Source organism: Leucopleurus acutus (genome assembly GCF_964270905.1).
Source record: "Leucopleurus acutus genome assembly, chromosome: 2".
Lineage (NCBI taxonomy): Eukaryota > Metazoa > Chordata > Mammalia > Artiodactyla > Delphinidae > Leucopleurus > Leucopleurus acutus.
In genome coordinates this window covers 185491283-185518500 of record NC_139143.1, presented here as the reverse complement: position 1 = coordinate 185518500, position 27218 = coordinate 185491283, and the positions used below count along the sequence as shown (strand labels likewise).

General features: G+C 43.8%; 1 protein-coding gene across 1 annotated transcript in view; it reads left to right on the top strand.

Annotated features, from left to right (window-relative positions):
- PEX14 (peroxisomal biogenesis factor 14) overlaps nt 1–27218 on the top strand; it is a 138590-nt gene that overhangs the window by 98445 nt on the left and 12927 nt on the right. Inside the window, exon 4 of the mRNA XM_082858349.1 lies at nt 12353–12481. Within this exon, the coding sequence (XP_082714475.1) occupies nt 12353–12481 (129 nt within the window). The remainder of the gene's footprint in view (nt 1–12352; nt 12482–27218) is intronic.

Sequence of the window (27218 nt, the reverse complement as noted above, 5' to 3'; positions counted from 1 at the left end):
TTCATCAAACACACCTTTAATGAAAAGACAAAGGATTAAAAAAGTAAAATGATGGGGAAAGATACCATGCGAACATTAACCAAAAGTAACCTGGTACTAATATCAGACAAGATAGACTTAAACGTGGAGTGAGAAATAAAGAAATTTCAGAATGGTCAACCACCAGGAAGATTTAACGTTTCTACGTATGTATGTCCCTAGTAACGTAGTTTCAGTATACACAAAGCAAAAATGGACAGACTGAATGGAGAACTAGACAAATCTATCATAATGGAAAGTTTTAAAACATCATCCTCAATAATTGGTAGTACAAACAGACGAAACAATCAAGATTCTAACAATACAGTTAACAAACTTTCCATATTATATATAGGTAAATATACCATATTTATATAGTTGTATATGAATATTATACATATATATATATATATAAAAGACACTGTACCCAATAAAGACAGTAAATATAAAAAAAAAAAGATGTTCAACCTCATTAGTCAACAGAGAAATGCAAATTAAAATCAGAATGAGATAACACTTTACACCCACCAGAATGGCTAAAATTGAAAAAACTGGGAGCTTTGGTGTTGGATGTACTCTTGGTCTAAGTGTGAGTTGGTGTAACCACTTTGGAACTGTTGGCAGTATCTGTTAAAGTATGCATACCCCATATGGTCCAGCAGTTCCCCTCTAAAATATATGTATAAGGATCTTGATGGCAGCACTAATTATATAGATTGTTCAAAACTAGAAACAGATAAATTGTGGTTCATTCTTATCCTATATAAGAATACTACACAGTAGTTAGAGTGAAAGAACCATGGTTGTGTGCAACAGCGTGGATGAATCTCTCAAGCATAATGTTGAGTGAAAGAAGCCCTTTGTAAAAGACTGCTTCCTGTGTTATTCTATTTATATAAAGTTCCAAAATAAGTCAACTTGACCTGTGGTATTAGAAGTTAAGTGGCCACTGGGAGGGAACAAGAGAAATGCACCTGAAGGTGTTCTAGTTTTGATCTGAGTGGTAGTTACATGGATGTTTCACTGTGTGAAAATTCATTAAGCTGTACACTTAATGTTTGCATGCTTTTCTGTATGTTTATAGAACACCAAGAAATGTTTATTTAAAACTACAGTGAGAAAAAAATAAAACTACAGTGAGACCATCTTTTTACCTTTCAGAATGACAAAGATAAAAAACTCTGATAAGATCATGTAGGCAAAGTTGTAGGAAACAGACACGCACACACTGGTGGGAATGTAAGGGGAAATAACCTCTAAGAAGGGCAGTTTGTCAATATTTATCAAAATTTAAACGGCCCCTATCTGAGTCTACTTCCAGGAACATACTTGCACATGTACAAATGGCACATACAAGGCCTTGTATTGGGGCTTTGTTTATAACAGTAAAAGTACAATAAGGGACAATTTAAGTTGTGGTACATCCATATGATGGAATACCTTACCTTATAGCTGTTAAATAGAGTGGGAGGGCTCTATAGATACTAATAGTATGGAATGCTCTCTAAGATATAGTAATTAAAAATAGCAAGGTGTAGAGTAGTATTTATACCATGCTATTATTTGTATTAGAAATATATATGTATACACATAAATACATACGCATGTATAATATATAAAATATATGAACGCACTTTCATATTCATGGACTATCTTTAGAAGGTATATAAGAAACTAGTAGCAGTGGTGGCCTCTGGAAGATATAACTAGGTGGCCTGGTTACAGGAGTGGAAAGGAGACTTAACTTTGCACTGTTTTGCATTTTAGAATACAGAATTGTACTATGGGAATATATCTATTAAATATTAATTTTTAAAAGAATGTCCAAAATCCCTTAGAAAGATGTGATGCAGGGGACTGGTGTATTACCTTTCAGTAAGGCCAGTGTAGCCGCATTTTCCTTCACAGTGAACTAGACCTTTGGTTTGACACCAGATGACATGGCTGGCTTTGCATAGGGGTGCCAAGATGTATGGGGAGAAAACACCCTGCAGCAGGGTGCTCAGACTGCCAGGGTGTGCGGGAATGAGCTGATGAGCGGACAGTAAATTCAGACCTCCTGTCTCATGCTTACTTGAAGACACAGCACTTGTTGAATGACAGTGTAGACCCCTCTCCACTGCTGATAGTGTCATTTTTCCTTCACTCCTTCCTTCTGAACGTGTATAAGTTGAATTCAGATTAAGTTAAAAATGATGCGAAACTGCTTCCTTTTGTGCTTTCTAAAAAATGTATTATAATTGAGATCATGCTAGGAATATAACAACACCTGCTTTTTTATGTCTTAATGTATCAAAAGCATTTTCCCATGCCATCAAAAATTGTCCATATGACTGTGAGCATTTGAATAATATTACATTACTGAAATATGTCATAATTTGTCTAATCATTTCTCTTTGGACGTTTACGTTGTTTAAATTTTTTGCTGTTATTCAAAATATGGTGACAAGCCATCTTCGTATATTAGTCTTACACTACGTTATGTTATTATTTCTTAGGAGTAAAATTGTCAAAGGGTATGAACATTTTTAAATACTCTTGAGATCGAGTGCCGAATTGTCTTCTAGAAACTGCTCAGTTTGCTCTTCCACAGCACCCTCGCCAGCTTTGGGTATTCTCATTCAAAAATCATTTTTAATTTGAAAAAAATTCAGTCTTAATAACTTGACCAATACATGTGAGTGATATGCTAGAGGTCAGGGATATCAGTGTTCTTTTCAACTGAAACAGAGATTTGGACTGTTTCCTCTTGAGTTGTGTGGAGTTGTGAGGAAGAACTTGGGCTCTGAAGCCTGCTCCCTGCCCGCGGCACCAGGACCTTCGGGGAGTGGCTTTACTGTCCTTGCGCCTCGCTTCCCCATCTGCGAGGTGGGGAGAATAAAGCACTGTTGCCACTTGTGGCCACTTGGGTTATGAGCTGCATGGGTCCACGATGCCACAAACACAGTGATGTGGGGCCTGGAGTTGTGCATCTCCATGGCCCTGCAAAGGGTAGTGTTGGGATTCAGAGTTAAAAATGTAAAAAGCTCCTCAGGAATTCCCTATCCCGTGGTTAGGACTCAGGATGGTTTCACTGTCGCGGCCCGGGTTCAATCCCTGGTCGCAGAACTAAGTTCCTGCAAGCTGCACGGCACAGCGAAAAGAAAATGAAAAGCTCCTAAAACTCTTTGACACTTGGTTTTAGTCAATTTTGGCTATTATTATGGTTGGAGAGTGGAAATATGAGTGATTTTTAACTTTTCTCTATGCTTTCCTTTATTATCAATGTTTTCTGTAGTTGACGTGCTATTTTTATCAATAGATATTTCTGTGTTTTATATATCATATGTCTGCATATCATAATATTACATGTGTTATATTGTACTTAGAAGATAGACAAAGTACTCATCCAATGGGAGAAATTGGGGGGGAAGAGGGAAGCTGCCATTTAACAGGTCGGGAAGATGAGGTCTTGGCTCTCTCACATTGCCTAGCAAAATAAGCACTCAAATATTTATAGATGTAGTTGAGTACTTAATATTTATCTCTACACTAATAATGTTGACAATAGCAACCAATACCAGATTCATTGGAGCTACGCAAATAGGCGGTGACAAAATAATGTATTGACCTATTAGAACATAACATGTTTTAATGTGTTCATATCAGATTAATATGAGGACTTTAAAAAAAAATCTGATAGCTGCACGGTAATTTAAAACTTCAAGAAGTAAGTTGAATGCCAAATAACAAACCTTCTGATCATATGTTTAAGATTCAAGATGTAAAAGAAAACCCCACACAAACATTGGACTTTCGTAGCATTCAGCTAAGTGACAAAGAGTGTACCTTGGTGCATGGAACTCTTGTGATGGGCTTTTCTTTAAAGAACAAAAATCTCCACCTAGGTTTGCATCCTACAGTAGGGTTGTTTCCCAAATCAGGCTGTTTCAAGTAACATATGAAACGGCGTATGGCTGTCCCTACCATCCCAAAGCAAATGTTTGTTTTGTTGCAGTGATGGAAACATTTCCATTGGTGAAGCAAATATTTAGAGCTGAAAGAAACATTTGGGCAGCCAGGATGTGTCAAAATAGAACAGATGCCTGCCTTTTAAAAACACAATTAAAAAAAAAAAAGCCACCTTGTACTTGGCTGCTGGTGGTACAGCCACAGTGGGTTAAGCAAGAAATTAGATACTGCGGATGTCATTCTAATCCCAGCTCCTGGGTACATCTCTGCACCTATTTCTGTCTTGGTTTTTCTCTTCCAGAAAATGGGGATAACCATTCTAAGTGATTTTGTTCACGATTAAGGTTTTTTTTCTCCCTCCACTTACTTTCTTTGTTCTTAAAAATTAATTTATTCTTTTGAATCAGAAATATGTTCACATGGGACACAGTTCCTAAGAATATACAGTGCAAAGTCTGCCTTCAGTCTGTGTCCCCAGCTACCAGTCTCCTCTCCATCTGGGACCAGCATTACCTGTTTCTTGTCTGTCTTTATTTTATGCATGTACACACAACTACATAGATGTGTTTGTGTGTGTGCATACATAGATTCTTTTATTTAACACAGAGGTCCCATGTACCCTTCACCTAGTTTTCCATGTTCCACATGTCCTTTTCGTTTTTCCTTGTCTTTGAGGTTGTTGGTTCTAAGAGTTTGCTTATTTAAAATGTGCTGCGTCAGATAGCAGAGTGGGGAGCAGGCGTGTCAGGCCACCCTCTCGTGATCCCTCCAGAGCAGTAAAAAGAGCGCTGTGTTGGGAGTCTGGTTCTGCCCCTGGGCTCACCATGGCTGTGAGTAAAGTCACTGCCCCTCTCCATGTTCTCTTATCTTGATCTGTAAAACAGAAGGAAAGGAAAACAAAAAGAACAGGAGATAGACTAGATGAGCTTCAACTTTTCTTTCAGATCTGAATTACTTTGGTTGTCAAAGGTGAATTTTTCTTTTTCTTTAAAAAAACTTCACTGCCTCTTCTAAAAGGAGCAAGTTTCAAGTATAGTTAAAGGTGTACATTTACTTGGCTTTCCCACATATATACAACCATACGTTTGGCTTTCCTGGCCTTTGCCATTCAAGTACCAGTGATTCCTGATTATCCTACTCCTCAGTCTTTAAGACACGTTCCTTTCCCTAGGGCTTGTTCACTGCACTGTGGGGAGGGCTGACTTCCCCGCCTGTTGCCAAGGACCCTGTAGGGTTAGACGCTGCTGTCCGGGACAGCCGGCAGCAATGTTTGTCGTGCCTTGGAATTGATGATCAAATATGAGGAGCAACTCCTCTTTGTTTTTGTTTTTAATTTAGCAGAGAGGGATTAAAAGAAAAAAAAAAGACCTTTAGACTATAGATGTAAAAATAGACATCACAGATGCTGATTGGAAACCCTCCCAGTCTTTCACATGAGAGATCTCAATTTGTGTTACACAGAGGGGCAGCTCACTTCTGTCTTGTTCACCAGTTATACTACTCCCCAGAGAAGCTCAATAAATTTTATAGGGAAGTTTCCTCCTTATGCGGAAGGAGCTAAGCTGAATGAGTGTGGCTGAAATAATTTAGGGCTCCAAGGGAGTCCGTCTACCTTGTAGAGTAACGTATTGGAAGTAAATGTGCAAAAACTTTTGATCTTGGTTGATTTGGCCATGTCATTGATAGTACTGGGCCCTGGCTTCTGTGACCCCATCCTGTCTGATTTGGAATAAAACTGCTCCCTAGAACTTGCATTTAGTTCTCTGCTAAAATCGTCCTTCTGCACGCTTCACTGGTAGTGGCTGCGGAGCTTGCCTGCTCATATTCTGCCGTTTTCACCACTAACCCTTTGAAACCTGCGAACTTGGACTTGGCTGAGAGTTTACATCTCTCTTCTGCCTCTCTGAGCGGCACAGAGATCCTCTCCCACTGACATTAGGAAAGCAGAGCTGCCTTCTCTTTTAGACTGATGGTGGACCAAGCCTGGCTGGTTGCTCAGTCTCTGAGCTAGCAGTGCAGTACATTTTGCGCTGGCTTTTTACTCGGTGATTTATACTCCACGTGGCTGGATGATATCCAGTGTCCTTTTGTCTTTGTGTTTAGTTTTCTTGCACATTTAATGTATTTAAAGGATATAGTGTCTTTATGGTCCCCTGGGATAAGGAGGGATTGGTGCAAGTTTTAATGAGAGGTTCCCGGCTCTCTGTGTTGAGATGAGAATTATATTCTTGATTAGATATCTTTCTTTCCTTAGGTGGCAGGAGGCAGTGTTTTGCTGCCTTTTTAAAATTATTTATTTATTGGCTGCGTTGGGTCTTCGTTGCTGCACGCGGGCTCTCTCTAGTTGCGGCCAGCGGGGGTCTACGCTTCGTTGCCGTGTGCAGGCTTCTCATTGCGGTGGCTTCTCTTGTTGCGGAGCACGGGCTTCAGCAGTTGTGAGGATGGGCTTAGTTGCTCCGCGGCATGCGGGATCTTCCCAGACCAGGGCTCGAACCCGTGTCCCCTGCATTGGCAGGCGGACTCTTAACCACTGTGCCACCAGGGAAGTCCCTGCTGCTTTTTGAAATAGCATTTCTGTCTAACGATTTTTAGAAGGATACTGAGAGGACATTCTGTTTCAGGGCATCATCAGCAACTTTTTCTCCTGTTGTTTGATCTTCCTTATTTAAGGAGAGGGGAGAGTGTCAAGTCTTGTTCTTGAATTTACGTATCAACATCAAGATGGTGGGAACCGGGCCCCACCATCAGATCAATTTTTATAAAAACCCATTCAGGGTGATGATATTTGGAACTAGTTTTCTCAAAAACTGTTTTTGCTGCTTGGGAATAGTCAGTCAGCAGAGAAGAAAGCATTTGGCTTATTTGCTTAATATTTTATCCAAGTGAATTAGGTTGGGGGGCTGGGGGGAGGGGATAAGAAAGTGGGTGGGGGAGGCCTCATAAACAAGGTGATATATAATATTTTTTTTGTTCTCCTTTTAAATAAATACCGATCAGCTTTATGTTCAGAGACAATGGGAGCCGTTGGCTTAAATTTGCAGTTTACTGTATTTATGGCTGTAATATCAAGGTGCTGCCGTCGTAATTTCATGCCCCAATGAGAAGAGCAAGGTCGACGCAAATGCTTCCATCGGCGTCTGCTGACACACTAACTCATAAACAAGGCCCGGCTGGATCAGGTGGCACGGAATAATACAGGCTAATGAAATGCAGCACAGCTTTCCATTACTGTTAGTTTTTACAGTGTCGTCATTACGTGTAATTTATGTTTAAAAAATTCAATTTTATACAAGGCACTGGGAAATAGGGGTCTACAGGTCATCCAACGACTTTTAGAGGCTCTGAGAGTCCTTATTGTACTCCACTGTTCCAACAAAATGTTAATAAAATAAAATAAAAATACTTTTTCCCTTTCTCCTCCCCTAACCTTTTCTGAGAGAGTTGATTTTTCTTTTAATTTGGGAAGTATTTTTAGCCAGCTGTCTTCTCTGCCTCATCTCCTCCCAGAGTGCCTGGGTAGATAACTAGCTGTGTTCCGAGAGAAGTGACCCGTGCTCAGTCTCCCTGCGTCCCAGATGAATCTCCCAAGTCCTGTAAATAGAGGGACTGCGACGGGGCGGGGGAGGAAGACGGCCGAGTGGCCAGCCCATAACTGCTGCCCGTTGCCACTGGCCCTCTGGGCCTGTTCCCTAGTCCCCGTCAGACTCCACATTTTTATTATAATACTCGGACTGTGCCGGAAGGTGCTGTCAGGTGTTCATCACCTTGCTTATATCCAAACTATTCCTAACCCTGCTGTCCTGGTGGTTGTTTGACCTGAGGGATACAGAGAACACTGCTGTCTGCTGTCATCTCTCTTTCTTCTCCCCCTGCATGGAGCCAGGCCCTGGGGCAGTGCCCAGCGGTCACTGGGGAGAGAGTTGAGGCTCCTTATTCTGAGAAGCCCTTGAACCGCCAGTCCCACAGAAAAAAGTCAGCCCTCCCCGGTGCCCGGTTTGTCTGAGCTGAGTGGTGGGAAAGAACCCAGTGGCACTGTGAGCCAGTTGGCTGCAGCTTACACAGTCAACTGGTTTGGTTCTGTTTGCATTTTAATAGAAATCTTTAAACAATTTTGTTTATCTTCTGAAGGATAAAAATAAGCAGGTGTGGCAGCCCGGAGGCCGTTGACTTCAGCTGCTGCAGCAGTAACACGGGGCTTTATTAATCAATAGAATGTAGCTCTCTTGTTTCTGTTCTTTTAAAAGAATCCCACCCTGGAGAAAGTGATGGAAGAGAAGTCCTTGGCCCAGCATCTACACAGGGGCAGTCTCCTGGGAAAGGGAACTGTTTGGAGAAGTAGATTCCAGAGAACCGAGGGAGCTAGCAGTCCGTCCTGGCTCCGGGTCTTCGTCTGCACAGCTCGCTTTGAATTGAGCGCAGCTTTGCAGATCAGGCAGCTGTGGTCTTAAAGGTGAAATGATAGAGGCAGGCGTCCTGCTCCATCTGCTCACCTCATACAAGTCCCCTCTTCCGTTTCTCCTCCTCTTGAGTAAAGCTAGTGAGTGGATGGAATAACCGAGCAGGACTTCCTTAGTTTTGCTCTCTATCAATAACATAGTTTAATTGTCAGTGTCACAGGCTGGGGGAGGGGCTGGTAGCTCCTGGAATCACCAAGTAGCAGAGGTGAAGTTACTGAGAGAACATCTAAATGCAAAGTGCTAGTGCTAAAAGAAAATTTTAGGCTTTATTAAAATTGGCTCATTCTTCCAAAGGCAGCAGCTAAAGGACATGTGAGTCAGGGATGGGAGGGGAGGAGGTTTGCCTGCCACAGGACAGTGACACCCTTTCCTCCTGTCTCTCCTCTGCTCAGCCCTTGCTCAGTCCCTCTGCGGTTAGATTGCAGATAGCAATCAACTGGAAGGAAGTATGTGTGTCTAATTTGCATGAGATTATTTAAAACAAAAACAAAAAAAAGGTCTGCATTAGTCAGGGTGATGGTAAACAACGCAAAGAGCTGCCTTTTACAATATAGCCTGTGCCTCAGCTTTCAGAGCCAAATATAATTCACTTACAATCGGCAGTTTCCTTTATTATTCCTTTTAACCTTTTGGATTCTGCAAGGTCTCAATCGAAGTTCTCCACTGTTTATCTCAGTGGGGGTGGGTGAGAACCTGGCTGTCTTATGTGTGGGCCCTAAGGCAGTACCCCATCCCTAAAGGCAGGGTCCTTTCAGCGCCAGGAGCTGGTGAGTGGTAGATACCTGAAAGGAATGACACTCCTCCCCACCTCAGGCTCTGTGAGTCCCAGATGAATCACTTGAGTCTTGTAGAGTCAATCTTCCCGAAGCTGGGGACACTCCAGAGGAAAAGGCCACTAAGGGAAGCGTAGGCACCAGTCTGTGAGAGGCCTTTGGATTTATTTGATTAGAATATTAGAAGGAGATGAGGTCGCTCTATCTTGTCACTCTGGTAGTGTTCAAAAAGTTGTCCAGGTGTCATTTGCAAATAGGACCCAGGTGTTAGGTTCCTGTGTTGTTTTGGGATAGCCCCAAAACAGCATTCACTGGCTCTTACCTATGGATGGGGTGCCGGTGGGGGCGGGGCTGGGGGAAGACAAATTAGTCCTCATATTTTCTTTAACAAGATTGAAGACTTTAGGCATCATTTTGATGTGTTGTAACTCTGCGCTGTAGTGGGAAGTCACCGGGCTGGGGTTTCATCTGGCATCACCAGGCTTTTACTAGTATGATTTGAGACATAGTTTTCACCCTCCTTAGCCCTCAGTGTTTTGTTTTTTTGTTTTTTAATCTGTTAAATAAGGGCAATGGCTAGGATAATGGCCCAGCTCTGAAATTATCTTATTCAGTGAGATCGTTAAAATGCTTATTTTTTTAAAAAAGAAGAAAAGTGATTCATTTTCTGTAACTAAATCAAAATCCTGACTCTCCAGAGAACTAGGGATATCAGAATTCCAGCCAATGTAAATTTAGAGCATCAAGCGATAAGGTCTGTATAAAACAAGAGCTTGGAAGGAAGTGCTGATGCCCTTTAAACCGGGGCTTCACTAGTGGGCTTGGCTGCAATAATGCAAGGGATATGTTTTATTAGGAAAATAGGCTTCGTAAAAGCTCAGGGCCAGAGGGCAGGACAGTGGTCAGGGAGTCCTGTCCCTTTAACCAGCTCCAGCTCTCAGGGCTGCAGCACAGCCTGTAACTTGCTGTATATTTCCCCAGCGTTAAACATTATGGTACTTGTTTATATTTGAAAGAGCCAAAAGGGAAAATGAGAATGCAACCGAATGCTCCTTTTGGGAAAATTATCCTCATTTGCAGCCAGTGGCTGACAAGGCACACGAACCACCAGCTTTATGAAGTCCCATTGTGTACCAGTGACCAGTAGCTCGTGCTGATGCCGCATGTGCCACTGTCTTTTTTCGTGGCTGATTATGACTGGTTAAAACCATGTCTTTCCTACTAGAACTCTGAAAGGGGTTCCCCTTTCTACCGAGGAGTGACTGGCAGTCAGTACCCGGGCTGGAGCCTGGGAGGCGCTTGCTCAGTGAAGTGTGTTCTCTGTGTTTGCCCGGCTCGTCTGTCTCTCCTGCCCCTGTCCTGGGGAGGTGACATCACAGTAAAGCGGTCCTTTTGCAGCAAGCTGGGGGCTTAGGGAGGAGGAACATCCCCTGGCTAGCCCCGCGTATTCAAATTCAGCTCTTGTATTTGAAGGTGCCAAGCGCCAGTAAATGATCCTCTTTGCCCCCTGCCAGCCTCTCCTCTGCCCCGTCAGTCTGTTGAGAGGATGGTGCGCTTGCTCGGGCGACCCAGCAGCACTGAGACTCCACGGAGGTGTGGCCTTGCCCACCACTGGCGGGCTCTGTCATGTGCTGAGGGCAAAGAGGGAAAGGGATGTGGTGTTAAGTGGGGAGGGACCTCAAGTGCTCGGTGCAGAGAGAAGAGAGGGTCCAGGGCCATTTAGAATAGTTCAGGAATTCTCCCTTGACCACTTGTGGTGGGGCATGAAGAGTTTGAGGGGCGGCTGCAGCCAACTCACATGCCAGCGTAGTGTGGGGCAGCGCTGTGCTTAGAGCATTAATGGGCTCCGCCGGCTAGCCCCTTGGCACAGAGCTCGAGGCACCATGCTTCGGGAGATGTTGACCCTCAGAGCCTCCTTGTACTTCACCTCCCCCAGGGACAGATAGACCATGCTGCGGACCTCCGATGGAGAGCTGCCGGCCCGATGTGGACGAGCTCTCGGCTCTAGTTTAAAAGTTCTGTGTTGTGGCTGGACTGAATGTCGGGATTCCCAGAACAGCTCCGGCCGGCCAGAGTGCTCTTTTGCAAAGACTAGCAGTGACCTCCCACCTGCTTCTCCCAATCGCAGCACTTGGAGCATTTCCGTGCACACGGCTGCTTCCCCTGCGACACAGAGCTGCCCTGTGGGGAAGTCTCTCTCACACCTGTGCGCCACTCCTTGTGCAGATGCTTTGGATTGGTCAGTGCCCTCATCCTCTTCCCCCAGAGCCGGCGTCCCTGGTCTGCCTCTGACCTGTTGAAATATTCCAGCTGTGCGCCCACTGGAAATGTCTTCCTGGGTTTTTCACTTGCCTTTTATTCCTCCTTGGGCAAAGCCTCTCCACATGTCATAGCCACCGCAGATGGCGCCCTGCAATTTCCTGATGTCCCAAGTGCACTGTGGTTTAGAGTGTTGGGAGGATTTTTTAAAAAAAAGGAAAAAGAAAAACTAGCCAAAGGCGATATAGGCAGCCTGTGATAGTCTAGAGTAATAATCATCTGAAAGTTTGGGCCTGGCCTTGTTTTGATCTGTTTTCTTGTTTTATTTTCTTCTTTACATTCTATATCCCATTCATACTAATCACAGTCAGTCCTGATTTTTCTTTTTATTTCTGCATTTGTCATAAAATAAAGCAAATTATTCCCGTCTTCAGAAACGATCTAGACTAATTAGTCGTCTCACCCAATAATTAGTTTTTTGTTTCCCTGTCTGTTTTCATGCATTATTGTTAGTTTTTTCCCCTCTTTTTTTTTTTTTTTTTTTTTTTAACACCATTACAGATTAAAATGAGCCACATTTGCAGTTTGATGGTATCTGTTTTCGGGGAAGAATGGAGAATTGCAGTACGGAGAGACTTCAAAAGCAGCAATAAACTCAAGGATAAATTAAGGAAATTGAATGAGCCACATTTGGAAGCAGTGTTGAGGCTAATATTCTGTCGCTTAAGGTTAAATTGCAGCTGAGTGAGGTTCCAGAGAATCCGAAATCGGGGAAGCAACTTACTAGGATGCTAGGCATCCTGTGACTCTAAGGTCTTTTCTCAAATGATTTCGTTGCAGCCATGGACAGTGGCAAAAGGTACTCACCTGCAATTATGTCCTCTTCTTCCCCAGGGCTGACGGATGAAGAGATTGATTTGGCTTTCCAGCAGTCGGGCACGGCTGCCGATGAGCCTGCGTCCTTGGGCCCAGCCACACAGGTGGTTCCTGTCCAGCCCCCTCACCTCATTTCACAGCCATATAGTAAGTCACCCGCTCAAACTCTGGCTTTAACCTTGACTGGGATTCAGGACTCTGGCCAAAGGGCAGCGCTTCACGTCTCCTAGAGTCAGCAGGCGTGGCGGGGTGGGGGTGGGGGACTGGGAGTAGGAGATGGCTCTTGGGTTTTTCCAAAAGACTGTGACACACCCAAATCCTCTTCTAGACGAACTTTTAAGTATGTGACAGAGGTTTTAAGACTCAAGGTACCAGAATAAATGAGTTTATTGTATTGTTTCAAGTATTTTGGTTTCAAGCAGGAATCTGTAAAAGTATTTATTGGTTCAGTTTCCGTTTTCTTATATCAATGCTTTTTGCATGTTACTGTTTCACTAATAAGAACATAAACATCTGATTTATGGGTGCATTCTTGTTTGGTCACTGAAATAACTTGTCTCCTAGTTTTATCTTTTAAAGTTAATATTAGTAGATTTAGGCTAGCCTTCCTCACCCCACCCTCCTTTTCTTCCTTCCTTCCTTCCTTGTCCTAGCTATACCATGTATATTTATGTAGTGGCAATCTGTTAGAGAATTTCACATTAAATGTGAAGGTCCTTTTTGAATGCAGCTTTTAATTATTACATGAGAACATGACCCGTGAGAGGTTTTTGTTGTTTTTAAATGAAAGCTACTTTTAGCAATAAAGCTTCTTTAAGCTAGTAATAAATGTACACTTCCAAAATATAGGCAGAACTCCTTCCTTAAGTCACTTATGAAAAACCTAAAAAGGTTAAAATTGACTCCAAAGCAATGGAAAATTGCTCAGTTTTGTGTGTTTAACATAAGACTTCAGCCTTGGATCTGCTGTCTTTCAAAATGCCTTTTCTGTAATTGTCTTCATTTTAATGGTCTATCTCGGAAGTTTTCTTTTTTTCAAAACATGATTTTAAAGTGTCAGATATCAGATTTTAAAAGGCGCAGTTTAAAATGCCAGACTTGTTTTGATCCCCACCACGTGGCCTGGAGCCGCCTTCCGGCCCCCACTTCGCCGTCCTTCCCACAGCTAGGGAAGTGCAGTCTTCCGTACAGACAGCGCGGGGGCCAGGCAGTAGGTTAGAATATGCTTTGTGTGTCACAGGTCTCGTTTAGATATCACCTTTCTTTTGCTCTCTGGAAAAGGCTGAATGGGTGAGGCCAGGTAGCACGAACTCAAGCTGATCTATCCGTGGTCGCCTTGTCTAACAAACCACTGGTGTCGTGTGACCTCTGAGACCGGTGCTCAGTGATGAGCCTTGTACTGGGGCTGCTGAGTCAGTGGCAGCTGTTTGTCAGCCTGGGACTCATTCTCAGTCCTGGCTGACGTTCTTTTCGATCCATTGTGTTGCTTTGGGTCACTAAACATAGTCTCTGTGTTTCTTTTAAACCAAAGGCTAAGTCTCCACACTTTTTCTTCAGGTGTGTCCTTGGGCCCAGGGTTTGATGGGGTTTGTTGAGGACGGGCAGTGGCAGCTGGGGTGCAGAATTTTCTAAAATGCACATCTGTTCTATTCCAGCTGTTTCCTCCATGGCTTAATACCAAACAGGTCTCTCCACTACTTGGAAACTCCTTGCTCAGAACAAATTGTTCTGTTGGTCACAGAGTTGGCCTAAAGCATCATGCGTTTGCCTGCTTTCAGTGGGCACAAAGGGTTAAACTGCTAGTCTTTCTGAAGAGGCAAAAGAATGGGTCTGGGAGGGGCGAGTCAGTCATTTAAATCACTCTCCTGCCCAGATCTCTCTGAGAAGAAGCATTACGCGTTTAGGTATTTAGGTAGGAGTATTTTTAAGAGTCTCCCAGCCCTAAAAATAAAATACATCTTCTTAGAGACAGACTCCTTCCTGCTTTGACGCTAGTATAAAAACAATGGTAATGGTAATTTTAAATACCTGGAGTTTTTTAGTTGTCACCCTCGAGCTTCATTCTTCTTGTACCGTTACCCCGCTCCTCTCAGCTTGGGGTTGACTCTACCTCTTCACTTCTGTACTTTTGCCAAGAGGTGTCAAAACTACTCCAAAAAAAAAAAAAAGCTTGATTTTGATTAATATAGAGAAACAAGACTTTGCCTGACTGATAATAAAACTGATAAATGACATTTGAATTACTTGTAGCGGTAATTTATTACATAAAATATCTTTTATTTGACATGCGATTAGTTGCTGGAAGCATCACTCAATCTGACTAGTTTAAACATGCTCTAAAATGAACCCCAGTAAAAACCAGGGCTGTCTGCTTCTGGCGTTATGAAATATACTAATCCTGGAGTGAGGAAAAAATCTGACTTTAAGTATTTAAATGATTAATTGGGTTTATATATTTTTTTTTACCTTTCTAACCCCCTTAATTACAAGCAAACTCAGGGGAGTTTCTGAACTAGGTGTGCAATCTGCATGCTTATCACCGAGGCATTGTCTGCGTCCTGGGAGGGATTTATGGCCTCCATTGATGTGTGTTCCTGCAGATTTTACATCTGGAGCTCGGGCAGCCCTTTCCTTCCCATTTCTTGGCTTTTTAAGGACATTCCATCTCTGAGCCCAAGCCTAGAAAATGGGATTTTCTGGGCTCAGCCCCAAACGCTAATGTCTCCAGGAAGGGTGGCTTTTCCGAGACCACCCCTGGGAGGCCAGTGCTCGGGGATCGTCACCTCTGGACTTGCCCGCCCTCCTGCTTGGTGGCAGGTGTCCCACTTGGTGCCTCTTATGATATCTCTGCTTTTTGGTGAATGTGGTTGACCTTGAGATGTTAGTGAATGCCAGCATCAGCAAAGAGAACATGGAGACCTAGCAGAAATGGTACCAGTTCATATGCTCAGTACAGTATCATGAGAGATTCAAAACATGATCTTTAAGAATCTTACAGGCTCTCTGGGAGAGATAAGATAAACTCTTAAGAAAAAGATAATAATATAAGACATTGTGATTTAATGCCAAAATTAATTATACAGACAAGAAACTCCACAGGAATACAGAAAAGAGAAAAATTAATGTAGGCTCGAGAAGTCAGAGAAGGCTTTGTGAAAGTAGGAGGAGGTTGACACCAGGGGAAGCTTGGTGTCACCTGGTGTGAGAATAAACCAGAGTTGTCAGGGCTTAAAAGAAAGTCGGGTAGAGCTCAGGAAAAGTCAGGCCGGGATGCAAGAGGAAATTTGACATCTTCTGTTTCTCGTTTTGGTTTGTTTTTGTTCGACTTTGAAGCAGGAATCAGTGTGTGTGTCTATGTGCAGAGCCTAACACAGTCCTGAACTAAAGTCCTTGTAAGTGCTTGACTGATTCATTCATTCTAAGATGACTTTTCTTCTTTCCTTCCAGAGAGACAAGAAAGCAAGGTAGCTTTGAAATACAGGCAAGGCCAGTGTGAATTTTGTATGATAATAATTTTTCTTAGGCTTAAATATTCCCCCCCGCCACTGTCTTTGGTAAACAATTTAGGCTTTTTCAAAGACTGACCTACAGCTTCAGTTGCCTCTTCTTAAAATAGGATGTACATGTCTGAGGTTGGTGAAAGGCTTTGACATTTCATTAGAAACCCTGGGAGAGTGTTGTGTGCTCTTTCTCAGTTTGTTTCTCTTCTGGCCCTGGTTAGTAACATAAACTTTCCCTTGATTGTCTTAGATCCCTGAGGGAGCGTTGATTACTGAATACCTGCTGTGTGCCAGGCACTGTGCCGGACCCCTGGGATGGGACGATTAAGGCCTGGCTGGTCTCTATCTCCAGCCCTCCTGTCCAGTAGGAAAGACAGTTAAGGGAACACAGCAGTGCTATGAGGTCAGCCCAGGATGGTGGTACAGACAAGGTGAAGGGGCACCTCAGAGAGCAGGAGATGCCTAACTGGACCTGGGGCATGATTGGTACAGTGACCAGACAGGATGGACCGGAGCATCCAAGCTAAAGCAAAGCCACATGGACGTGAGACCATGTGATGGTCAGAGCGGCTGCAACATGGGATAGGAGTGTCAGAAGAGACGACCCGGGGGAGTTGGCCGCCAGGTCATCTCCCTGACGGAGGACAGTCAAAATCACATGGCTTTTTTACTTTGAAATGCATTGTGTAATTATTTTTGAGGCTGTATTACCTATTTAACTGTATTATTCTTAGACTAATATTAAAATTATTTGTACCATCAGAGCAGATGCTGCGTGGGGAATTAGAGAAGACATGCTGGGTGTGCGCTGGATGCGACAGGGGTCCAGCTGCTCTGCCCATAACTCCCTTTCAAATGCCTCCATTCCAACTGGCATGGAGGTTCCCCTTGCCTTGATCAGCCCCCTGCTCGCCACCACACTACACTGAAATATTTACTCACTTCCTATTAAACTGTGAGTTTCTTGAGCTCAGAGGCTTTTTTTTTAATCTATGGCCCGAGGTTCTGACTTAGCAGGTTTTCCAGAAACACTTGTTGAATGAATAAATGATGGTGGACGTGTGCTTGAGAATTGCAAGGCTGCCGAGTAATACCATCAACTCTTGGGGTTGATGCCAAGGTAGCCAGTCAGTGAGGCCTCCTGTGTGCTCTGTGTGGAGCAGGCTGCAGAAGTAGGGGACAGGCCTTGCCTCAGGAAGCCCCGGTTTAATGTAGAGGGAAGCCCCATGCTTGGGGTAGGACAGCAAAAGCTAACCCATGCCATCTTGTATGGTGTGAATAGTGAGAGCTTTCGGGAGTTAAGAACAAAGGAACCCCCAGGGTGCTGATCTCAGGCCAGGCCTTCTGGAGGAAGCAGGTCCATGGAGACACTGAGAAGCTGGGGGTGGGGAGGGTGTAAGTGACTCTGGAGGTGAGTGTGAACGGAGGTGGCTCTGTGAACAGCCTCTCTGTTCCCACCAAGAACTGAACGGGGAAGAATCTCTCCCGTTTCTCTCTCTCTCCCTCTCTCTCTCTCTCTCTCTCGTTTCTCTCTCTCTCCCTCTCTCTCTCTCTCTCTCTCCCTCTCTCTCTCTCTCTCTCTCTTTCTCTTCCATTTCTCTGTCGGTTTAGCACACAAATCTCAGTTTTTGCTACATAAAAGTTACTGGTTTGTATATGAAGGAAACATTTCTCTAATTTTGAGGCAATGGTACTTTTCTTCTTTCGTCCATGTGACTGGTTTGGAATAGCAGCTCGTCAAGGGCCAGCACCTGTCCGTTTTGTTTGCTTTGTGGAATGCCCAGTGTGATTGCCTTGTGGATGCCGAATAAATGCCATGTGTGGATATTGAAGAGCGCAGGCATTACAGTCTGAGTGGAAACCTCCTTACCTTAGATTTCTTAGACCATTGAAAGAGCCTTTGGTGTTGGTGGTAGCTAGGATCATGGCTGTGCTGACAGTGCAGCCTGTGTTGGTTGTATAAGATTCTGCAACAAATAACAGTGGTTTAAACAAAACAAAGGACTCTTTTTCTAAGTAAACATAGTCCAGGCTGCCGTACTGGCCCTGTGGTCCTCAGGGACCCATGCATCCCTCACACCTGGCTGGCATCCAGCTTGTGTTCCAGTGTGACAGCTCCAGCACCAGCTGTCCTCTCTGCTGTCCAACAAGCAAGAACAGGGAGAAGGAAGGGAAAGGGCAAGTCACCTTCTAAGGACACCTCCTGGAAACCGCCCACATCCCTTCCCCTTTCTCTCCATTGGCTGGAACTCAACCACGCGGCCATACCTGTCAGCAAGAAGGCTGAGAAATGCAGTCCTTGTTCTGGTGGGCATGTTCCCAGCTTTTTTTTTTTTTTTTGCGGTATGTGGGCCTCTCACTGCTGTGGCCTTTCCCGTTGCGGAACACAGGCTCCGGACGCTTAGGCCCAGCGGCCATGGCCCACGGGCCCAGCTGCTCCGCAGCATGTGGGATCTTCCCGGACCGGGGCACGAACCCGTGTCCCCTGTATCGGCAGGCGGACTCTCAACCACTGCGCCACCAGGGAAGCCCGTTCCCAGCTTTTATATCCCATAGAAAGTTTGAGTTGGAATTCACACTAAATTCAGGATAATGATTACCTCTGAGTGAAGAGGAAGATGTGGCTAGTTTCCATGGTATTTGGAAAGTTTTAACTGGTAAAATAGGTGGGTTTAGGATTGCATCTTATTATCATCTTTCGTAACTTATCTAAATAATACATTCTTTTGTAACTATCAAATAATACAGGGTACCTTTAAAAAGTTGAATTAGAAATCTTACCTCTTGCTTCTTCCCTTGGTCTCAGCTGCTTAACTGAGCAGAGAGAGACCTTAGAACCCACCCTGCTGGGTACTGTTCTCGGTCACTGCTGACTTCTTTTAGCTCTCTGTCTTTTTTAAAAAGAAAAAATCTGAACAGACTTAAAAAAAAACAACAAAAAAACCCAGCTTTACTGAGGTATATTTTACATAAAGTAATGCATCCATTTTAGTTGTACAATTTGAGTTTTAACAAGTGTACACTGCCCTGTAGCCATCATCATTGTAGAACATTTCTGGCACCCTAGAAGATTCCTCGTGACCTGTTCCCAGCCAGTGCCAACCCGCCCTGACGCTGGGGCAACTCCTGGTCTGCTTTCTGTTGCTGCCCATTTAGACTTATCTTTCCTAGGGTTTTGCATGAATGGTACAGTATGTCCCCTCTCATGCCTGGTTTCTTTCGCTCAGCATCATGTTTTTGAGCTCCATCCAAGTTGTGCATATCAGAAGTTGCCTCCTTTTTATCACAGAGCTGTATTCCATGGTTCGGATGCACTGTGGTTTGTTATCCATTTACCAGTTGATGGGCTTCCGGCTTTGGGCTGTTTCCAGTATTGAGCTGTTACGAGTAAAGCTCTTTTAAACATTTGTGTACAAGTCTGTGTCTGTTTTTATTTCTCTTGCGTAAATGTCTAGGAGTGGAATTGCTAGGTCAGAGGTTAAGTGTAAGTTTCACCTTATAAGAAACTGCCAACCTGTTTTTCAAAGTGGTTGTACCATTTTACATTCCCATCAGCAGCGTCCGAGTTCTGGTTGCTGCATATTCTCTCTAATGGTTGGTATTCTCAGTCTTTTTAATTTTAGCAGCTTTAATGTGTGTGTAGTGGAGACTCAGTCATTTGAGTTTACATTTCTGTGAAGACTAATAGTGTTGAGCATCTTTTTATGTGCTTATTGCCCATTTACATATCTTCTTTTGTGAAGTGTCTATTCCAATCTTTGTCCTTTTTAAATTATCTTATTATTGAGTTGGAAGAGTTCTTATATATTCTAGATTCAAGTTCTTTGTCAGGTGTATGCATGGTTAGTATTTCCTCCCAGTCTGTGGCTAGCTTTTTCGTTTGCTTTACGTTGCCTTCTGAAAAACAAAAGATTTAAAAATTGATGACATCCATTTATCTTTTTTTTTTTTTTTTTTTTAACAATTCATGGTTTTTGTGTCCTACCTGTGAAGCCTTTGCTTACCCCAAGGTTGGAGAGATTTTCCCCTGTGTTTTCTTCTTGAAGTTTTATAGTGTTAGCTTTTATGTTGAGATCTGTGATTCACTGTCAGTTAACTTTTGTGTGTGGTGTAATGTGAAGGTCAAGGTTCATTTTTCCCTAATGGCTGTCCCCTTGTGCCACCACCAGATGTTCAAAGATTATCCTGTCCCCAGTGAGTTATGTGTCCCTTTATCAAAATGCAATTGTTTATATATACATGGGTCTGTTTCTAGCCTTATTTAAAAAATTTTTTTAAGCTATTGAAGTATATTTTACACACAAACCCGCCCATTTCAAGTGTCCAATCAAATGATTTTTAATAACTTTACTGAACGATGCACTCATCTATCAGTTTTAGAGCACTTTCATTCTCCAAATAAGATCCTTTGTGCTCATTTACTGTTAATCTTACCTCATCTCCAGGCAACCACTAAGCTACTTTCCACCACTGTAAATTTACCTTTGCTGGGCATTTCAGGTAAATGGAATCATACAGTATGTGATCCCTTGTACCTTCCTTCTTTCACTTAGCATGTTTTTGAGGTTCTCCATGTTGTATCATGTAGCACTACTTCCTTCCTTTTTATTGTTGACTAGTATTCCATTGTATGGATGGGCCACATTTTGTCTGTCAGTTCACCAGCTGGTGGACGTTTAGGTTGTTTCCAGTTTTGGCCACAGGACTCATGCTGCTGAGGGTGTGTGTGGGCAAGTGTGTGGACGTACGTTCTCATTCCTCCTGGGTAGCCATCTAGGAGTGCGATTGCTTGCTCATGTGGCAGTTCTATATTTCTGGCTTCTTAATATTTTTTCTTATCAGCTTTTTTTAAAATTTATTTTATTTTTGGGTCTTCATTGCTGCGCACGGGCTTTCTCTAGTTGCAGCGAGCGGGGGCTACTCTTCGTTGCGGTGCGCGGGCTTCTCATTGCAGTGGCTTCTCTTGTTGCGGAGCACGGGCTCTAGGTGCGTGGGCTTCAGTAGCTGTGGCACACGGGCTCAGTAGTTGTGGCTCGCAGGCTCTAGAGCACAGGCTCAGTAGCTGTGGTGCACAGGCTTAGTTGCTCCGTGGCATGTGGGATCTTCCCGGACCAGGGCTCGAACCTGTGACCCCTGCATTGGTAGGAGGATTCTTAACCACTGCACCACCAGGGAAGCCCTCTAATCAGCTTTTTTGAAGTATAATTTATATACAATAAGATTAATCCATTTTAAGTGTACACTTTGATGAGTTGTACATACTGTAACTCAACTCGTGTAACCAATACTATAGTTTCATGTACTATAACGAAAGACTAAAATTTCATGTGAATGGAATCATACAGCACATATTCTTTTGTATCTTAACGTAATGCTTTTGAGATTGATCCAGGTAGAAAATATTTTAGACTTTGTGAACTACACATTTCTGTCACATATACCCCCCCCCCCCCGCCCCACCATCCTTTAAAAATATGAAAACCATTCTGAGCTCACAGCTGAAAAAAAAGCAGGATGAGGTGGGACTTGGCCAACTGGGCAGAGTTTGCTAACTCCCGTGACTCTGATGTATGGTTATTTCACAATTTGTTTATCCATTGACCATTGGTGGCTGTTTGGGTTGTTTCCAGTTTGGGGCTATTATGAATAATGCTTCTATGACATTCATGTACAAGAAGTCTTTGTATGCATAGATATTTTCTTTCTTTTAGGTAAATACTTGAGAGTGGAATGCCTTAGTCACATGTTAGGTGTATGTTTAGCTTTGTAAGATATTGTAAACCTATTTTCCAAAATGGTTGTGGCATTTCTTTTTTTTTAACTTTTTTTCTATATTATTCTTTTAAAAAAAATTATTTTTATTTTTTGGCTGTGCCACGAGGCATGTGGGATCCCAGTTCCCCAACCAGGGATCGAACCCTCACCCCCTGCAGTGGAAGCGCGGAGTCTTAACCACTGGACTACCAGGGAAGTCTCCTGGTTGTGCCATTCTACATTCCTGTCAGCAATGTATGAGAATTTCAGTAGCTCCACGTCCTTGTCAACATTTGTTATTCTCAGTTTTTAAGTTTAACCAGTCTAATGTGTAGGTAATCGAATCTCACTGTACTTTTAATTTGTGTTTCTCTAATGACTAGTGATGTCAAGCATATTTTCATGTGTTTATTGGCCATTCATGTACTTCTGTGAAGTGTCACTTTTAAAAATCACCTTGTTTGTCTTTTCATTATTACGTTGTGAAAGGTCTTTATATATTCTGGTTACAGGTCCTTTATCAGATATATGTTTTATAGATGTTTTCTCCCAGCCTATGGAGATGTTTTCTTGACAGTGCCTTTTGAAAAGCAAAAGCTTAAAATTTTGATGATGTCCATTTTATCATTTTTTTTTCCTTTTATGGTTCATGCTTTTTTTGGTTGTTTTTGTTTTGTTTTGTTTTTAAAAGATTTTTTGATGTGGACCATTTTTTTAAGGTCTTTATTGAATTTGTTACAATATTGCTTCTGTTTTATGTTTTGGTTTTTTGGCCGGGGGGCATGTGGGATCTTAGCTCCCAACCAGGGATCGAACCTGCACCCCCTGCATTGGAAGGCGAAGTCTTAGCCACTGGACTGCCAGAGAAGTCCCTGGTTCATGCTTTTTGTATCTTAGGATGTGTTTGCCTACCCCAGGGTTGCAAAGATTTTCTTCTGTGTTTTCTGTTTTCTTAGTTTTTTCTTTTTTGTTTAGGTGTATGGTCTATTTTGAGTTAAATTTTATGTATGGTGTAAGGAAAGGGTCAAGATTCATTTTTTACCCCCCTACAGATATCCAGTTGTCCCAGCACAATTGTTGTGAAGATTATCCTTTTCTCATACAACTGCCTTGGCTTCTTTGTCAAAAATCAGTTGACCACACAAGCATGGGTCCATTTCTGGACTCTTCTGAATTCTTACAGTTTAATTAGAGCTCATATTTTTTAGTCTGTGAGTGAGGATATAGATATGCCTCTCAGTGTCCTTCCTGCCTAAAGATGACACTGCTGATAGCATTGCAGCCCATGAGAAGTGGAAAAGATCGTCTTTCACAGGACGTTCATGTGAAGACAGGCCTTCGGTTTTCAAATGTGACTTCTGTTGAGCTGCTGTGGTGCCTTTGCCTTCCAGGCTGCCCAGGTGCTTCTGTTCAGAGCAGAGCTGCTCTGTTACTAGTTGCTGTGCTCTGGGTCGGTTTGTCTTTCTGGCCGCTGCCAGCCATCCACAGCTCAGCCTGTGGTACCTTTCAGCTGGGCACCAGTCTCCCTGTGCATTTAGCCTGGCAGTCCTTTCCTGTAACAAGCACCTATCTGGCAGACTGGCTTTATTCCAGTACCTCACTGTGGATGAGCCTGTCTTATCATTCAGTTTTCAGCGTGCCTTGCGAACAAAGCTGATGGGATGATTTGAGAAGCTACTGCTGTGTGGAGTCACGGCTCCAGCCTTGAAGAGCCTGGAGGGGAACGCAGCTAGGCTTGCCCAGTGCCTGCCACTGCCCTGCCCTGTGCTCAGGCTGCCAGCCTCCCCTAGGACTTGATAGCATCTCCCTGTTGTCAGGATCCAGATTGTCTCAGCAGGATGATTTCATGACAGCTTTCAGCTCTCTTTTGTTGATGACTCTTTACCGGATTGTGGGATTTCCTTGGTGTCCGAGAGTCCCTGAGTCGGTGGTTTCATGCTGTGGTTGTGTGCGCGATTCCTGCTCCACATGTGTGTCCTTATTTGGTGATGTCTGTTCTCGCCTGCTAGGTGAGACTCTCTTGGTAGGTTGAGATACAAATAAAGGAACTGAGTAATGTTGGTTTAGTTGGTGTTCAGTGAAGGGTTAGGGAGCCCTAGGGTTCAGCTTTCCTGCCCCTGAGGCGGCTGCCATATACCATGGATTCACCGGAAGCCCTAGCCTTTTGGGCAGGCAGGCCCTGTGGACACTGTCAGAGGTCAGGCTAGTTGATGGAGTCCTTGAAAGGGCAAGGAAGGCGTTGAGTTCCAAGGAACCTGACGTTCTTCTCCCTACAGTAGTCTGACCTCTGACCTCGTTGCAGCCTCAGACGTGAAGGCAGTCCCAGAAATGCGCAGCTCTGCAGGATGAGAAATGCTGCCACAGTCGACTGCCTGTTCATCCTCAGGAGAGGCCAGCCATGCGGTGCTGGTAAAGTGCTGGGCCTTTCGACGAGTTGGCGGGTCAAGCCCGTTGGGCGAGTGCTGGAGACAATTGGAATCTGAATGACAGTAAAAAATATCATTGTCCCTGGGTTCTTCATCTTTTGTTTTTCATTTTTTGGGGATTTCAGTACATTTTTATTTAAGTGGCCAGAAGTATAGAGAGTGGTACTTCAATAGAGTTCTACCATTTAAAGGTCCTTTGATGATAAATGTGTAACAGTGGAAAGTGTGCTAGTTTGGGATTCAGAAGACCCAGGTTCTAATTTGGCATGAACTACCTGTTACCTTACAGGCATGTACATAATATCTCAGAGTCTTCGTTCCGCATCTGTCCATTGAGAGATTTGGGCTAGAAACTCTTTTAAGACCCTTGATAAATCTGATGAAACTTGAGTTGTCTTTCTTTTCTACCTCATCGAGATAGGCAAGTGACAAGATGTAGAGAGATTATTCCGGGCACTGAATTGCCACAATTATTAGCAACACAAGAGAAGTCAAAAAAGCTGTCCTGTGAGTGAGATTACTGATTCTCTTCATGCAGTGATGCTGACAGGTAGGCCTGGGTAAATGGTGTGAGTTCACAATCTTGTTTATTCACCTTGTTGTTCCTAAGCCTGTGGAAAAATGTAGGCAGGCACCCAAGGCAACGCATTCTGTATGTCACAATTTCAAGGCAGCCTTTTTTACTTAAACCCTTCTCTGTGTATTCTAAGTCATTTTTCTCTGCCCGTACACCTCCCAAACTTCACTCAAGTTCTTCCTTTTCTCTTGTTGTCCTAAGAATGTCAAAATTATTGAGTCTTTTCATTTTTACTATGCTGGTGTCTCTGAGAAACTCGCTGACAGACACCTGTTATGACTGATGTATTAATGTTCACTGTCCCTGGGTTCTTTAAATCTAGGAAAAGCTCTGCCGCCTTCAGTCAAATGGTCTATGCTTGATGAGAAGAGAAAACTGTCTTTGGGACCATCTGGTGGTGGTGTGGAACCAGGCCTCTTGCCAGCTTGGCCCCCAGTCTGCCTTGTCTGCAGGTGGGCGTCTTTGTCAGGCTAGAGGCTCTGAAGCTTTGGAAAAGCTCATTCATTCCACTTCCCTTACTTTTGAGCTGGAGCAGAAGAGCGACTGGCCCTATTTTCTGCCCTTGACTGTATTTTCTGGACATTCAGGAGCATAGTGACAAGAGGCTGTAGCTCCGAGGTGCCCTGGGTTCCCTCATTGGGGGTCTGCACTGGGCTTAGAAAAAATTGGCCCCAGGGTGGGCAGCGGGGAGGGCTCCAGGTGGTCGTGGCTGGGGTCTGAGCTAGTTTGAGGTCATGCCGAGTGCTTTCTCAGTTGCCCTGGTCTGTACCCCTTGAAAGGCGTGCCATGGATAAGGGTTATCTCCGTCTTAGTTTTTCTCTTTTTTCATTTTGCCACAAGACAGGATTGTATCACACATCTCCAAAATGAGTAAAATGGCATTTCAGCTTCTTGTCTTTATAGACTCTCTGAACTTTAGGAAAGATCATTCTGGTCCCTTTTCATTAATAATGAAAACCAGGGGGCAATAAAACGTTCTTAACGTGAGCACGGCAGAAACAAGGAGCAGTGCAGGGGTGAAGGTGCGGCTGGCAGGGAGCCACAGGTGTCTCTTGGTGCTTGAGGAGGTCAGGCTCCGGAGAGGGGCGAGCAGTGGTAGGAGGGGTCCTGGTTCTTGGACCCCTGACCTGCCAGCATCTGCTCAGCCTCGGCTCTGTTACCCAGAACTTCTCAAGGCATGCACTGTGTGTTTGCAGGAAAGAAGAAGGATGCAGCAAACTTTGGGTTCTGGTCCAGTTTTCAGCCCAGTTGCAACTGTTTTCCTGTAAGATATTTAGTGGGTATTTGAGAAGTCACTGGTGAGTAGAACTTTCTGGACATGTGCCCATTTTGAATACTTTCTCTGGGGATTTTTGCAGCACAGATGGACGTTCTGGGTGTGGATTGAAGCCCCACGGAACAGCGTGGGGCTTCAATCCACAGCGACTCTTTAGAAAAGTGGCAAGGTTACTCTGTCTTTGCTTTTTCCTCCTAAAAATGAACTTGCACCAGATGTTGGAATCAAGGCAGTCAGAGCAGAGCAGGCTGAGCCGAGGGAGGTGCCTGCTTGGGACCTGGAGCCTCCTGGCTTCTCAGGGTCACAGTGAAAGGTCTACCTCAGTGGTCTCAGAGTTTTCCATTTCACGATCAGCGGTCGCTTCTCTATGTCACTCCGCATCGGATGGGGGTGTTCACTGCAGGTCAAAGCAGCAGAGCTCCCTTCTGGAGACAGTGTGTAGACGTGAACCCTGAGTGTCACTGTGCAACCCTGGAGAGGAGTGGGGAGTCTTGGCTCGCCGTGACCCAAACCCCAGAACCCGTTAAAGAATAGATCGATAAGTTTACATAAACATGAAAACACTCTGTGCCACAAAAAGCAGACCATAAGTAGAGTCAAAAGAAAAATATACTAGGAAGAATTTTTACAACTCCTTTCACAGACAGAGGGTGAATGTCCCTGTTGTATAAGAAGTTTCCATGAATTGAGGGAGGAAATTTAATAAAGAAATTGAGTAGAAAAGTAGGGAACATATAGTATACCAAAAAGGAGGTGCAGATGAAAAGATTGCTCAGTCCTCACTTGTAATAAGGTAAATGCAAATTAAAGCTAGAGGGAGGTACTATTGCTTTGCTCTAGTACTGGCAGAAATCTGTGCGTGTGCTTAAACCATTATGTTGGGGTGGCTGTGAGGAAACATGTGGGAATGAACTGGTTCAGCCCCTGTGGAGGACAGTTTGGCAGGCTATCTCAGACGGCTCTGGCCCAGCCTCCTAGGAGTTCACGTTTACAGATGGACTTGTACATGTACATGAGATGCCATATGTACACGCTCACTGATGGCAGCGTTGTGTGAAATAGGAAAAGACTGGAAATCATCTAAATGTCCATCATTAGGGAATTGGTTTAATGGAATATTATGCAGCTTTAGCAAAAAAGAAGAATGAGAAATGGGGGGAAAGAGAAGGAAAATAATGCCCATGTGTGTTGCCTCACACTTGCATAAAAATTCTCTGCAGGGTAAAGAAGAAACTTTTAACACAGTGGTTCTTGGTGGTGGAGGAAGCCTCTTTGCAGTAGACTGACGTGTGCTGCGTGATGTTTAGACGATGTGCGTGTATTACCTATTCAAAAACTGTAAGCTCAACAA